The following is a 14,790-nucleotide window of genomic DNA, read 5'->3' on the forward strand; positions in this document are numbered from 1 at the left end:
TTTTGGGGACATTTCTCATCTTTATTAGGCTGACTTCTTCTGAGCCTTCAGACAGCAACAGACCTCACAGAGCTCTTCAAAAGGGTTTCTCTCACCAAACTCTAAATCAACACCCCAAGTTACTGCTAGGCCCTTACCAGCTTTGTTTTCAACACACCCTTATCACACTCCAACACTGCATTATTGGTTTATTTGCAATCTCTCCGACTTTAGAAGGAGCTCACTAGAGAAACCCTGCTGTTCTGTTTACTGCTATACCTCAGTGTTTAGAAAAAGGCATAGGACAAAATCAGTGTTCAAAAACATTTACTGAGTAACTATAAACTACAATAACTTGAAGTTTATTGAAATGTATTTCCTCCTCAAATTCTGGCTTTCCTGCTTGGAAATACATGCAAGTGAGCGAGTGAGTGAGTAAGAGAGAGAGACAGAGAGAGAAAGAGAGAGAGAGAGAGATCAGAGGCAAAAAAAAAAAAAGATACAATCTAAAAGAACTAAAAAATAGCTCTGTGGCGCCAAGAATGAAGAGTCAGTGTGGATTCTACTTCACATGTATAAAAACAGTGGAACTGGATTATACTCAAGGAAATAATTCTAATAGGAAATCAAAGGTCTTTGAACTACCATCCGGAAATTCCTCCCCCAAGGAGGCTTTTTGTTCCTAACATTGCATAAATTCTTCCTCAAGCATTATTAAACTTTCTTCTTTTATCTGTCAGTTTAATCATATTGTCAGATCATAAAAATTGGTGGACATTAAACAGGTATACAGTAAGTTCATCACTGAGCTGAGTCATGTGCTGTTTTTCTTGATGTACATGTTCTCTGGGGTACCACACCTAGCAGTAGGTGCCAAAGTGTTTAGCAAAAGCTTACCTGTCATTCCGAAAGATCTTTGGTAGATATCTTCTAGGAAACCACATAGCCAGTGCACACATCAGAACCCAAAGGATTGCAAGTTCATCAAGCATCTGACCCAGGAAACTAAGGGTTGCATGGAAGTAGACAGATCCGATTCCTAGAATCAATTACAACCAATAAAAATAAAGGTCACCACAGAAGAAATGACTCACAAATTCAATTCACTGCTTAAGGAAAGCCCTTCACCACCTGCTATCAGAACCACCAGATCATTCCATCTCTCTGAAAAAAGACACTGAAGAAAGAAACTCACACCACTCAAGCACGCAGACCTTAAGGCTAGAAAGAGGATTCCAAGTGGGCCCCAAATATTAGCCTATCAGAGCTGTCATGATTCCACAGTGAAGCACTCTTTGTCATCATCCATTGAGCCTTCATGAGAACAGGCAATAAATAAAAGTCAACATTATCCCATTGTTAAGAATTCCCAAACTGCCTGGGAGAGGATATGGAAATTACACAAATACTTCACAGAACAATGAGGGACTAAATGTCTAAATATTTTTTTTTTATTTAAGTCCATTAGAAATCATGTCTTACCGGAGTTCAATTGTTTCACATGACTTTCTGCACAGTCTCAAAAAGTGCACTGGCACAACACCAATGGCTGTCCCCCAAACACAGTCTCAAATGCAGTTATGTGATAGTTATAGGCCGCCTTGTTATCAAGCCTGAGTTCAAAAGAGTCCTTCTTCTGGCATCAGAGGAACGATTACTAAGACGTCAGAGTGACTTTGGTTTACAAAACATGTTCAAAGGGGACAGGAAACGTGCAAAATCCCATTTCCTCTCTTTCAGGCTGTGTTCCCACACAAATCCACTTACCCACTACGACTAAAAGGGTCCATATTAAGTAGATGCCACTGTTGAAGCATGTCGCATACTGACGAAATAGGCACATGCAGATGGGCGGTAAAATGAAAAACAAGACGTTGCTGATCTGCAGGGAAGACGTGCAAAATGAAAAGATGAGTATGGAGTAAAAGGGCAAACATAGAGCAGCTTGTTCCAAGTGTGGCCTCTGCAAATTGGGGTGAATGGGACCATGCATCTTGCTTAAGCTCTTGCACTTTTTGTTTGTTTTGCTTTACTGGGGTTTGAACTCAGGGCCTACACCTTAAGCCACTCCATCAGCCCTGTATTTTTGTGTTGGGTTTTCTCAAAGATAGGGTCTCTTGAACTATTTGCCTGAGCTGGCTTCAAAACTTGATCCTCCTGATCTCTGCCTCCTCAATAGCTAGGATTACAGGCGTGAGTCATCAACACCCAGCAAGCTCTTCTACCTTTAAAATTGCAAAACACAGCCTTCTCTGTTAGTTTGTTCATTCCAATCAAAACTATTCTTAAGTGAAGATCAAATGTGTAAGGTTCTTCACAGCTTTAAAATGAGATCATTTTATCTTACATTTTATATGGACTTAAGCCTCTCCGTTATGCCTTCAGTTTCTTAAAAACATTTAATAATATTTTATTTAATGCAATATATTCAAATTGTTGATTGAACATGTACTCACTATTAAAATATCATTAGCCACACAAAGTGGCACCTGTCTAAAATGTCAAGGGATGTCAGAAGTTCGTAAATTCAAGACCAGCCTGGGCAACTCAAAAAATAGATAAATAAGATAGTATTAATGAGATATTTTACACTCTTTTGTTCATACCAAGGCCTTGAAGTCCAGTGTAAATTTCACGTGTATAACAAGTGAAAAGACAATCTCGAATTAAAGGAAATGTTTCTTAAGACAAAAAGAGAAAGGCATACCAAGGAAATTCCAGCAACTACCATGGCATTTATTAGTTGTCAGAAAGTTTTACAATGTGAAGATCAGAATCAAGATTTCAGTACTGTCTTCTTTGTAAAACTGTTAAATTTCTCAAAATGTAAAGGATCATTTGTTTTTTTAAAGTGTCAGCTTTAGGGTGAGGGCATGGCACAGGTGGTAGAGTGCCAGCCTAATAAGCATGAGGCCCTGAGTTCAAATTCCAGTATTGCCAAAAAAAAAAGTCAGATTTGCCATATGGTATTCCAGTGATCCAGCCCAAAAGCTTTTCAAGCTCTTTCATTGTCTTTATTTGCTACCCCCCCCACCCCACCACCCCACCAGTGCTGAGGACTGAACTCAGGGTCTTGCACTTTTGCACTTGCCAGGAAGGCACTCTCACTGAGCTAAATCTCCAAACCCCAGTGTCTTTCTTTGTAACTGTGAACTTTGCAGTTCACAGCAAAGTGAAAGAAGTTCACCAAGAGAGCCATCGTGGGTCATGTCTTGGTGATATACCTGTTAATCATTTTGGTTGTTTTTTGGTTTTTTTTTTGGCAGCACTGGAGTTTGAACTCAGAGCCTCACACTTGTAGGCAGGCACTCTACCACTTGAGCCACTCCACCAGCCCATTAATCTTTACAAACACTTTATTCTACGAAGATGTCCTGGGGGTAAAGTGCTTGCCTAGCAATTACCAGCCCTGAGTTCAATCCTAGCACCAAAAAGGAAAAAAAAAAAGTCTTAGTTATTACCTGGAGCTGGCAGCATAGAGGAATAAGTTTGTTTATCTCTAGGAGAAGCATAAGATAGTCATCATATTCCAAATGTTTCGAAAAAACTTGTACACTTGGGCTGGAGGTGTAGCTCAAGAGTAGAGAGCCTGCCTAGCAAGTGTAAAGCCCTAAGTTCAAACCCCAGCTCTCTCTCTCTCACACACACACACACACATCTTTTAAAAACCATGTACACTTGAAGTAAGCACATGTCATCCAGGACATGTTCCATCCATCCTGAGTGCTCAATGCTCTTACTTCCCAATTTCAGAGCTGGCATCAGAGGTGAGAGGCCCCAGCCGATGTCTGAGCTTTGCTGTTGTGACTTGCTCCTCAGAACCAGGCTTGTCTGGCTTTCACGGTGTCAGGTTTGCATTATTTTTCATTGTCTTTGAAAGTGAAAGGCAGCTATATCTCTCTTCCTCTTCTTTCAAACACATGATTGGTTTCTCTCACCAGTGTTAGCATATCCCTAATGTGAGATTCCCAAGGTACACAAAATGCCTCTAGGTTTTAACAATTTTACTAGACATATGAGATGTCAGTGTTTGAGCCAAAGAAATTATCTGTTGGCCAGTCACCTGAAATGTCTCCTTTGCATGTACACTGGTTATTTCTAGATGTTCTATCCCAGACACATGTCATAACCATCAACAGTTCTCAGCAAGCTGTTCTTTCTGTTCAGAGTTTACAAGCATTTCAGCCAAAGCTTCTAAATTTCCTTCTACTCCAGTAAGTTTTAATGCTTTTTAAACCATGTGATCACCAACAGATCTGCTGCCAGCTGCATTGCTGTTTTATCTAGTTCTTTCTTAAGTTCATTGAGACTGTGACTGATTCTCAAACTAGTGAGTTCCAGTTTTCCAGCGATGCTTTTTTGTTTTCTTGCTTTGAACCTGAATCCACAAGAAATGAACTGCTATTGTTCTATTCTGGCCTGAGTTGACAGCTCCAAGATACGTTCCTGGTGTCCATAGTTGCAGTAGGCAGAATTACTGAAGCTCTCTGTATGCTCCCAGTTGACATCCAATGTCATGAAGAGGTTCTTTTTAGACTGAAAAATAAGGATTCTCCTGAAAAGCTTCAACATTCATGGTGAATTCTTTAATTCCAGTAAAAACTACTGATAGATGAAGTGTCAGTCTTGCCCTTTGGTTTACAGTCCATCACAATCAAAGACTTTATCCACTGCCACTTTCATTCAGTCAAATGCTCCTTGTTTTTCTGGGATGATTCACAGCAAGGATGCCTGAAACATCTTGGAAGCTGTGAAAAGCATCATCACTGTATCTTTTTGAAGAACTTCGCTAGCTGCTGTCACTTTTGAATCATTTTTTTTCTATCTCCAGCTAGCTGTACAAACTCTACCACTTCATTTGTCAACTGACTGAATATTTGGACAGATTCTAGAAAGCTATTCACTTTCTCTAGTCTTTGCATAGTTGCAAGAACCTTCTTTCTTTCTTTCTTCCTTTTCTTTTTTTGGAAGAACTAGGATTTGAACTCAGGGCCTTATGCTTACTAGGCAGGCACTCCATCACTTAAGCCACTCTGCCAGCCCCAAGTACCTTATTTCTTGACATTATTATCTGCTTCGTGACTACTTGGTTTGCCAACACAACACCTTTGTCACTGAAGAAAGAAGTAATCTTACAGCCTTTGTAACTCCTGCTTTGCCTGTGCAAATCATGATCTGGTCATCAGATTCTGGATACTTCAAGTTGGTTACCTCAAGAAGTGTTGCAATTGTTTCTCCCGAGAAACCAGCTGGAGCAGCTTCTGCTCCACCCAAGGAAGAGTACCAAGTCAAAGGCAAGGCCCGTCAGCCATGTCCCATCCTGCAGCCCGCTCACCGCACCACTGCAGGCCCCGATTTTTTTTTTTAATTGAAAGGAAACCACAATTTCAAAATGCATTAATTGTTTCCTCTAAAAGGTCTTCATTCTATGAATTCCTATGCAACACTTGCTCCAAAATAGTCCGAAGAACACACTGAAACATCATCCTGCTGCATCTGAATGTGCACTTTCCCAGAAGGAGGGCCAATACTGACAAAACCATGAACTGGAAACTTCTGAGCAGGGGGCTCATTAACAGCTAAGGATTTTTACCTTGGCTCAGTGGACTGTCTGTACATCTTCATTGTGCCTTGATCCCTGGCTCTACTTTCCACTGTTCTCTCCCACCTCTGGGATGACCGACTGTTCTAGTTTGTCCAGGACTCAGGGTGGGCCCTAGGGCATGGGACTTTCAGTTTTAAAATCAAGAAAGTCTCACGTAAAAACCCAGGACAAATATAGTCACCCTGCTCAGAAGCCTTCTTGCAAACCCCCACACCCCACCCGAACCCCACAGTATACCAACCCCATGCAGAATGATAACACTTCTAGCAGCTTGTATACACCACCCAAGTGACTATTTCCAGATCTGGTCTCTATGAGAGGCACACAGTCATAAATACTTAGACAGACAAACAGGCAGACGGATCTACCCCATGACTAGCGGGGCACACATTTTGGCATATAGAGAGAGCTCTCCTTTCCTTAAATTGATGATGGGGGGGGGGCGTGTAAGAGATCATGAGCTGGTTTTATACATGTATTTTGTTTCATGACTTTTTTGTTAAACACTAGTTATTTTTCTTTCCATCTCCTGAGCCCCCAAAAGGTCAAGCCCAGTGGTTAAAAGGCAGACTCCACTTTTCTCCAAATTGACTTGGTTTGTGTGATTGAGACTTTAAAGCTTAAAATATAAAAAGGAACTCAACCCAATATGACCTGTACACAGAAGACACAGTACAGAAAGTGTACAAGTAAAAGGCTGTGAAAGGAAATGATATGTTCTTGGAAGAGAAAATTGGGTTTGGTTGAAGTAAAGGATGATGACAAGATCTTAGGCAAGAGCCAGACACTGTCAGTGGGAGTGAAATCAGTGTACTCTGAAAATTATTTTTCAGTGACTATTAGCATTTAAAGTGAATTTTCTCCTCAACACAGCAATTTCCTAGCTAGAATGAGTACTTATAAAAGTACATCCAGAGGCATGGTTGAGATACTTACTGCATTGCTCTTCAAAAAACAAAATGAGGGCTGGTGGAGTGGCTCAAGCAGTAAGAACACTTGCCTAGCAAGTGTGAGGCCCTGAGTTCAAACCCCAGTGCCACCAAAAAATAAAAAGAAAGAAAATAATAAACAGAAACAGAAGCTACCATAAATGGTCATCAATAAGGAATTGGTTCTTTAAATAAAATATGGTCAATCCATTAAAAAGAGTACACAGACATTGCAAAGAGGAAGACAGTTCTACATAAGCCAATATGGGACCAGCTTCACGACATATTAAGTGGAAAAAGCAAGGTATGGAAGGGTTAGTGTAGTGTGATCTCAACTGAGTTGAAAACAATTTTTGGGTGTGTGTTTGCAATTATACATACATATTTTATATGTGCAAGTAAATACATGTGCTTCTTACTGTCCAGAAAGATAAACAACAGAGGGTATTTGTTATTTTATAACTTCTACACTCTGAATTTTTTTTCACCATGGTTATTACTTTTACATTAAACGATAATAACAAAGATCAGCAGGATCACGGTTCAAAGCCAGCTCAGGCAAATAGTTCAAGAGACCCTATTTCGAAGAAACCCTTCACACAAAAGGGCTGGTAAAGTGTCTCAAGAATAGGCCCCAAGTTCAAACCTTAGAACTATTAAAAAAAAAAAAATCATGGGTTTTATTCTTTATATAACATGGTCCCAATATAGGAGTTTTAAGTTAAGGAATGACTGAACATTAAATACATATAATATGCCAAATAAATGAATCCTTAGATTTAAGTGTACTTACAGTGGCACTTACCTCTTCAAAATTAGTCAAAACGACCAAGTTCTAACTCCAGCTCTGTCATTTTTTTGACCTCAGTAAGTTACATAAACTAAATAGGCCCTGGTGTTCTGATGTTTCTCCTATCAAGTGAATACATAAATAGCACCCCCTTCCTAGGGTAAGGATAGAATACCCAGCAGAGCTTCCACACAGCAAACAACTAATGGTAGCCAGTGGTAATTGAAGTTGTCATAGTGATGTGCCACCCCTGAGGCCCATTAAGAAGGTTCTACGCTGGAGGTGTGGCTCAAGGGTAGCAAGTGCAAAGCCCTGGATTTGAACCTCAGCACTGAACAAAAAAAAACTTCTAGATCCCTCTCCCAGTCTTCTCATTTAGCATCAATTCCTTTAACTTTCTTAATTCCTTCAACTTTTTCTCAAAATTGGTACTGATCACTTTCTTACAAAATGGATAATTAGACCTACTGCCTTATTAGAGGACTTAAAGCAATGTTTATCACCAAGTTCACTGGCTTCCTCAATATAAGAGTGAGAGAAGCTCAGAGATGTTCTACAATAAACATCAGCAGATAAGCAGATTTATGGGAACTGGGAGGAGGAAATAGTTTCTGCTCAATTCTTTGGACCTACACACAACAGTTAGATGACAAACTACTTCTCCACGTTGCCAGAGAAAAAATTTGATTTATGAATATTCCAAAGAATAAGGCTTGTCAGGTGGACTGGCTGGTCTAATCAGCCACAGGCACTGCCTTTCTTCAAAGGCAGTTCATTTCTAAAAATGATCTTAGCACTCACTACACAATAGCTCCAATAGGATTAGATTTAAGGCACAGACAAGCACCCAGGCATGGTGGTGTACACCGGTAATCCCAGCTACTCAGGAATCTGAGGCAGGGGAACCTCCAGTTCAAGTTCAGCCTAGACAACATTTCAAAAGACCCCCATCTCAAGAAAATAAGGAAAGACAATATCAACTCTCCCTCTCAACCAGCACGCTGGAGCTTCTCAATGCAGACTCCAAACAGCTACACGTTAACTTTTGGAACCTAAATCACAGGCCTAACACTCTGCAGGCCTCAGACTCCACAGGTAACTACTATGTTGACTATGTAAGAACCTGTCACCAATATGTCACCAATATGGTGAAATCTTCAGTATTTCACAATATACTCCAGTTATAGAGACACTCAGTTGTCACTGGTGTTTCTCATTGAAAGTGCCCGGTCCTGCTCCAGTGGTCCTCTGTGAGCACCTGTCTACACCTGATAACAGCCAGCTGTAGGGTAGGGGAAGTGTGGCCACGTCCACTAATTAAATCTTTCCTAGTACCTCTGGATGACAGAGGGTCTGGTTTTGTTGAGTAACTAACCTGGTCATTAAAAAAAGAAGCAGCAGGTGTGGAAAGCAGCCATGAATTTCAGCACCCAGAAAAGGGAGAGTGAAGATTTTTGAATTGTGGCCCAGCCATCCCAGAATGTGGGTGTGACAGCTTCCTCTTCAACAGTCTAGTTCTCATCATAGGAAAGACAGGGCCCAGCATCCCTCCAGGCAATAAGCACCTGAATCCTGCCAAGGACATTCTTTTCCGCAAATCCAAGAGGAAAAATCCTAAATAACAACTTCAAATTCACAATGACTCAAACCAGGAGTTCCTGTTTTCTGTGTTTGAGCAGTGAAATGATAAGCCAGAGAAATGACCATGCAGTCTTACACCCAGTATCAGAGTTCTAAGGCACGAGCACAGGGAAAAGCAGAGGTATTTCCTCTCTTGGGGACAACCCTCCCCTCCCACAAAGATTCTGCAGGAGAAGTTTTTGGTTGCCCATAACTAGGGACCGCGGCAAGTCAAAAAGTTATCACTCCCAAACTTCCCTTCCACCTCACAGGACTGAAGGAGTTGAATTTGCGGCTGACCCAAGAATGGATACTAAAAAAGCAAGGGAAAAAAGAAGAAGAAAAAGAACTTGTAGCAATTAACCTGATTCTGGACAAAAATAACTCGACCGGGATTGCCATATTCCGGGGGCGTGGTGCGAGTGAGCCCAGCCCCTGAGACTTGCGCTGGGGTGGGGGGGGGGGCTTCCCTTTTCCCAGTGCTCGCAAACCAGGTATTCAGGGCAAAACCGCACAATGCGACCCAAAGTGCGTCACGCCACAGAGATCCTAGGGGAAGATCCTGACCCCAACTGACCCATGCTGGAAGAATGGGTTGACAAGGACCCCTGGCTCCCGGACGGTAGAACAAAAAAAGACAATAGAGCCATCAGAAGGAAATGACAAGAGGTGTCCGTCGGACTAGGGACAGGACAGGAGCACAGGTAGAGAAGTGGAAGGAGCGCGCAGGAGGGGGCGTGGGTCGCCTCTGACCCTGGAGTGAGAATGCCCCAGATACACGCAGAGACCCCGGTCCAGCTCCCAGGCGCTGACTGCGGCGCACGGGGACAGCTCCCTCCCACCCGCCCACCTGCCATCCCCGCTCCCGCGACCCGCACCGTGTTGTAGAACTCGGCGATGGCCGGCACGATGGTGTAGTTGTCCTCGCACCAGTCCACTTCCGAGCTGCCAGCCCGCAGCTGGTCCCACCAGTGCGGGGCGCCCATGGTCGCTCTGGGGCATTGGAACAGCCTCTGCACTCCGAGAGACGCTGCTGCGGGAGGCCAGCCGCGGCGGCCTCGGCTTTATGCTGTGCGGAGCAGCCGCCGGATGTGGCACCTCCCCCGCCCGCCGCCGGGCGCTCCGCCCGCTGGACGTGAGCGCTCCAAAGCCCCGCCCCTGGCCCCGCCCCCTGGGGAAGCCCCGCGGGAGCGAGTCGGCCACGCCCACCACCCGGGAGGAGGGGTCAGCGAGGCTGCGGGAGAGCGGGGTCTCCTGACTCTTGCTCTTTTGCTCCTCGCTGGTGGTGGCAAAGGCTTTGATGGCCTGTCCTGCCCACGCTCGCCTCTGGCTCAGACTCGCAGACGCCACTTAGACTGTGTAAAGAACGCCAGAGCCCTCCCGAGAAAAGTTAAATTAAGGAGAAACCCAGGAGGACCGTTTGGACTCAAAGGGAGCTTGCACCGATTTGACTTCTCCGTGCGTGAGACGCCAAGTGTTCACGCCTAAGAAATGTCCCCGGTTTTCCTGAAGCCCGGACGGGTTTTGCTTGACATGGTTCGCTACAGTCCCTGGAGCATAAGGCCCTTCCAAGCTGTAGAGACCAGCTCGGTGACCCTCCCACGCAGCCTGGGCCACCCACTCCCCGAGGGGGCACTTTGCAGTTCTGAGTGCGTGCCTGCCCTTCCTCCCCTAGGCTGCAGCGTTAGGCTTTAATCTTAGTCTTTGAACAGGGGTTTAGGCATAGGGCCAAACTTCAGCCATCCCAACCCACAGAGGATGCAGTGTGGCACAGGTATGGCATCTTCAGGACACCCAAGGTGCAAGAGATAATGAAATTTTGAAGAAATTCCATGTGTCAATTATTTAGTGTACCCCGCAGGGATTGCTGTCAAGTGTGTTCTTTGAGCAACCCCATTCCAGCCAAATTCAAGCAAGATAACCTCGGATCTGCTCATAACTCCTTTGCTTCTGTGAGGATTCTATAGTTTCTAAATGAAAGCCAACTGCTTCCCAAGATCCATGGAAAAAGCCAACCTCTTTTTTTTTTTTCTTTTTGGTGGCAGCTCCTTGCCTCCTCTCTTGGGAAGTTCCAGGTAAGGACCGTGGCAGAAGAGGCCCTGCATAGCAATTCATAGTAATTGTCATTATTTCCTGGCTCAGGACTGCATGGTATCCTAATGGGCCACAGCTCGGAGAGTCTGCCTTCTCTCTGGGCATGACTGAACCCATGGAACCCTGGCTGGAGCTCCAGTGCCCTCTGCACCAAGAATCTGTCTTCCACAAATTTCCACACAGCCACTTTCAAGTCTTTTCTGATCTCCATCACTGGCAGAAATTGCAAGCTCTGCCTCCTATGTCTAGGAACATTCAGCTCTGTCCCCCAGAGGCCAAACCATTCCTTTCATCTTTGTCCCAAATTCTATCCCTTCTTCTGCCTAGACAGCCAGTTCCACTGCCTCCTGGAACTCAAGGAGGAAAAGATACTAGTACCTTCTTCTAGATTTCAAATTACCCAGACTTGCAGGAATAGCCAGTGTGAACTAACAGGAAAGGGGAGGGGTAGGTAGGAGGGTGTAATTTCCTACACCACAAAAGAAAAGTGCATCAAATTCTCATTGTCTCACAATGAACACCAACTGCTCTGTCCAACAATAGAATTTTCCATGTAGCCAAAATTCTACAACTTCCAGTAGTTTAGGTAAAAATATATTCATCAGTTGTAATGGTACAAAGCACACCATTATTTTATATGCCAGTGATTCTCAAAGTATGGTCCTCTCTTTCAGGGAATTCACATGGTCAAAACTCTTCCTGTTTACCCTGTACTGTTATTTGCCTTTTTCATACTCATTCTCTTACCCATGTACATTGTAATTTTCCAGAGGCTACCTTGTGATGTGTGATATGACACCAAATGGAATGTGTGTTTGGTATTAAAAGTCTCAGTTTAGGCTGGGCACCTGTGGCTCACACCTATAACCCTAACTGCTTGGGAGGCTGAGATCCAGAGGATCAAGTCTTAAGGCCAGCCAGGGCAAATAGTTTGAGAGACCCCATCTCCAAAAATAGCCAAAGCAAAAATGGACTGGAGGTGTGGCTCAAGGGGTAGCGTAGCACACCTATAACCCTAACTGCTTGGGAGGCTGAGATCCAGAGGATCAAGTCTTAAGGCCAGCCAGGGCAAATAGTTTGAGAGACCCCATCTCCAAAAATAGCCAAAGCAAAAATGGACTGGAGGTGTGGCTCAAGGGGTAGAGCTTTGCAAAGCACAAAGCCCTGAGCTCAAACCCCAGTCCCACCAAAAAAAAAAAAAATCTCCTTTTAAGTTTCTAATATGGTAGAAATATATTTTTTAAATTTGATTTTCCTTTTTTTTATTGCTATGCTGGGGATACATTTACAAAAGTTCTTACAATATATCAGATAAACCATACTTGAATTCACCCCTACCATCATTTTCCTTTATTCCTCCCGCAGAAAATTTAGATAGTTACATAGATGTGTAACTACAAGCTCATGCTTGTAATCTCAGAACTCAGGAAGATGGAGGCTGGTGGATTTCATAGAAAGACCCTGCTGAAGGAAGGAAGGAAGGAAGAAAGGAAAGGAAAGAAAAAGGGCAGGGCACTGTGACTCACACTTATAATCCCAGCTAGTCAGGAGGTGGAGATCAGGAGGATGCTGACCCAGGGCAAAAAACTTGAGATCCTACCTCGAAAACTAACTACAGGAAAAAAGGGCTGGAGGTGTGGCTCAAGTGGCAGAGCACCTACAGGTCCTGAGTTCAAACTCCTGTACTAAAAACAAAAAAAAAGAAAAAGAAATGTAAAAGGAGACCTCAGTCCATAAGATTGAGAGCCAGTGTTTAAAAGAAAGCTATTCCCAAATGATCTATTTGTAATGCTTTTCCATCATTTTGAATTTGAAAATATTTATTGGATGAGTGCTTTTAGATGTAAACAAATGCTTGTTATCAGACATCACTCTCGTGCATATGCAAAAAGAAAAATAAATATTAAAAAATTGAAAAAAAAATCACGCGGTGGGGGGGCGAGGGGAGAGATGGCCTGAACAATATGAAGACATGTACAAACAATTTTTTTAAAAACACACAAAAAAGGATTCTGATGATTTCTTCACATTCAGAAGAATCTATTTTTCTGAATCATTTTTCAACTCCTAGAATTATCCTCCAAGTCCTTAGTTACCACATGCTTCGAAAAGCAGTATTTCTTAACAATATGACACTACCATTTCTTTTTTGCAAACTACTGACACTTACTCTACACCATTTGATGCTGGGACTTACTTGATCTTACCTGAAGGTGTAATAGAAGGTTTTCAGACAACAGGCAGCATTACTTCTATTCCAGAATGGTTCTTACATATTTGTTGGGAGAAACCGGGAGATTACATTGCCGAGTTGCCCCACCAAGAATTGCAGAATGTGTGTGTGCAGGCAGTGATACCACATCACGGCCCACCGGCTGCCCACTGTGTTCCTAAAACACCACCATTGTAATGCATCAGGACTTCAGAAATGTTACATTGAGTATTAGCACCAGCGAAATAATGAAGTTCACTGACAGTAACTAAGTCTTGCTAAGGGAACAATAGGGGTTCTTTATCTTCCACAGGAACGCCTATTGTCAGTAACAAGAGCTCTATGCCCTTAGTTTTTATGGTGGCTTTTTTGGCTGGATCTAGCAACCCAATTAATACAAGAGGTGATTAATGAGAGAAGAGCACGAAAGTTTTACTAATTTTACACATGCACGGGGATCTTCGAAAGAGAGTGAAGTCTGAAGGAATGACTGAAGCACTATGCTTTTGTACTTTTTAGACAACTCTGTAAAGAAACAATAGGATAGATGGATCTGTGGACTAGGGCAGTAAATTCTAAGGATGTTACTTAGGGATATGCAGGTGCAGAGGGATGTAGAAGGTCATGGAAGATAAGGGTGACTCAGAAAATTTGTTCAAGTTCACTGCAGTTCAAATTTCTTAGTGATCAAGGCTACTTTCTAGTCTTGGTATGTGAAGAACATCTTCCCCGCCACAAAAAAAAAAATCTCTTTTTTTTCCAGTGCTTGAGATCAAATCCAGGGTCTAGAGTGTACTAGGCAAGTGCTCTACAGCTGAGCTACATCCCAGCCCACCTCCAAAAGAATCTTTATAGCTTGGTTTATGTAGGGAAAGACAGATCAGATAGTCATTTTTGAAGTTACAGTTCCTCAAGTAACTGCAACTTAAAATAATCAGTATACCAGTTCAGCACATTCTACCTTAACTCCTTCACTGCCTTAATTCCTTCTCATTGTACTGTACAGAGAGAGTGATTCAGCCAACAGGCCATGAGTAAGTGGCAGAGGATGAAAAGTTAAGATTGCTCCAAAGATCAGCGTTGGTTTTCTTGTGGTTGTGGTAAAATTTTCTCATGTTGTTTTTCAATAATTATAACCATACTAATTTAATATTAAAGGTTATCATTAGGTAATTAATTTTGGAATTGATTTATATTAATATATGATGTCTTAGCAATTACTCTTAGTGTTTTAATACAGAGTTCTGAAAACAGCTTGTAGGTGGGGAGGGCCGTGGATTGGCAGGACAGAACAAAGCCCAGCTAGGCTCTAGTGGCAAATTTGCTTACAGTGCCTTTGGTCTAAATATTAATCACTGATACAGATACAGGACAGAGCAGGTTTTGAGGACCACCCTTTTGAGGCAGTCAGAACACCCATTATATCTTCCTTTTTATATAGTGTATAGCAATGTTTACTTACTCTAATATCTGATAGTAAATATCCAACTCAACTAGTTCCACAAGTAGAAACTGTCAAGTCACAAAGTCCTCATTTGAAAAGAAAAAAAAATGCAGGCAC

At 42.7% G+C, this 14,790-nt stretch overlaps 1 protein-coding gene and 1 pseudogene across 5 annotated transcripts in view; both read right to left on the reverse strand.

The window, feature by feature from the left end:
- Acer2 (alkaline ceramidase 2) overlaps positions 1-10,018 on the reverse strand; it is a 55,550-nt gene extending 45,532 nt beyond the window's left edge. For 3 of the 5 annotated variants that reach the window (XR_012440428.1, XR_012440427.1, XM_074051730.1), the window contains exons 1-3: positions 9,802-10,018; positions 1,747-1,861; positions 877-1,018 (exon numbers count right to left, since the gene is read on the reverse strand). Coding sequence is in view for 3 of the 5 variants with exons in the window: in XM_074051730.1 (XP_073907831.1) it covers positions 877-1,018; positions 1,747-1,861; positions 9,802-9,909 (365 nt within the window). In the remaining 2 variants the exon portion in view is untranslated. The remainder of the gene's footprint in view (positions 1-876; positions 1,019-1,746; positions 1,862-9,801) is intronic. The other 2 variants (XM_020182415.2, XM_020182414.2) reach the window with 2 other exon arrangements.
- LOC141415423 (alpha-catulin pseudogene) lies at positions 3,487-9,753 on the reverse strand (annotated as a pseudogene).
- Positions 10,019-14,790: the final 4,772 nt, after the last annotated feature.

Source organism: Castor canadensis, chromosome 13, assembly GCF_047511655.1.
Source record: "Castor canadensis chromosome 13, mCasCan1.hap1v2, whole genome shotgun sequence".
NCBI classification, from domain to species: Eukaryota; Metazoa; Chordata; class Mammalia; order Rodentia; family Castoridae; genus Castor; species Castor canadensis.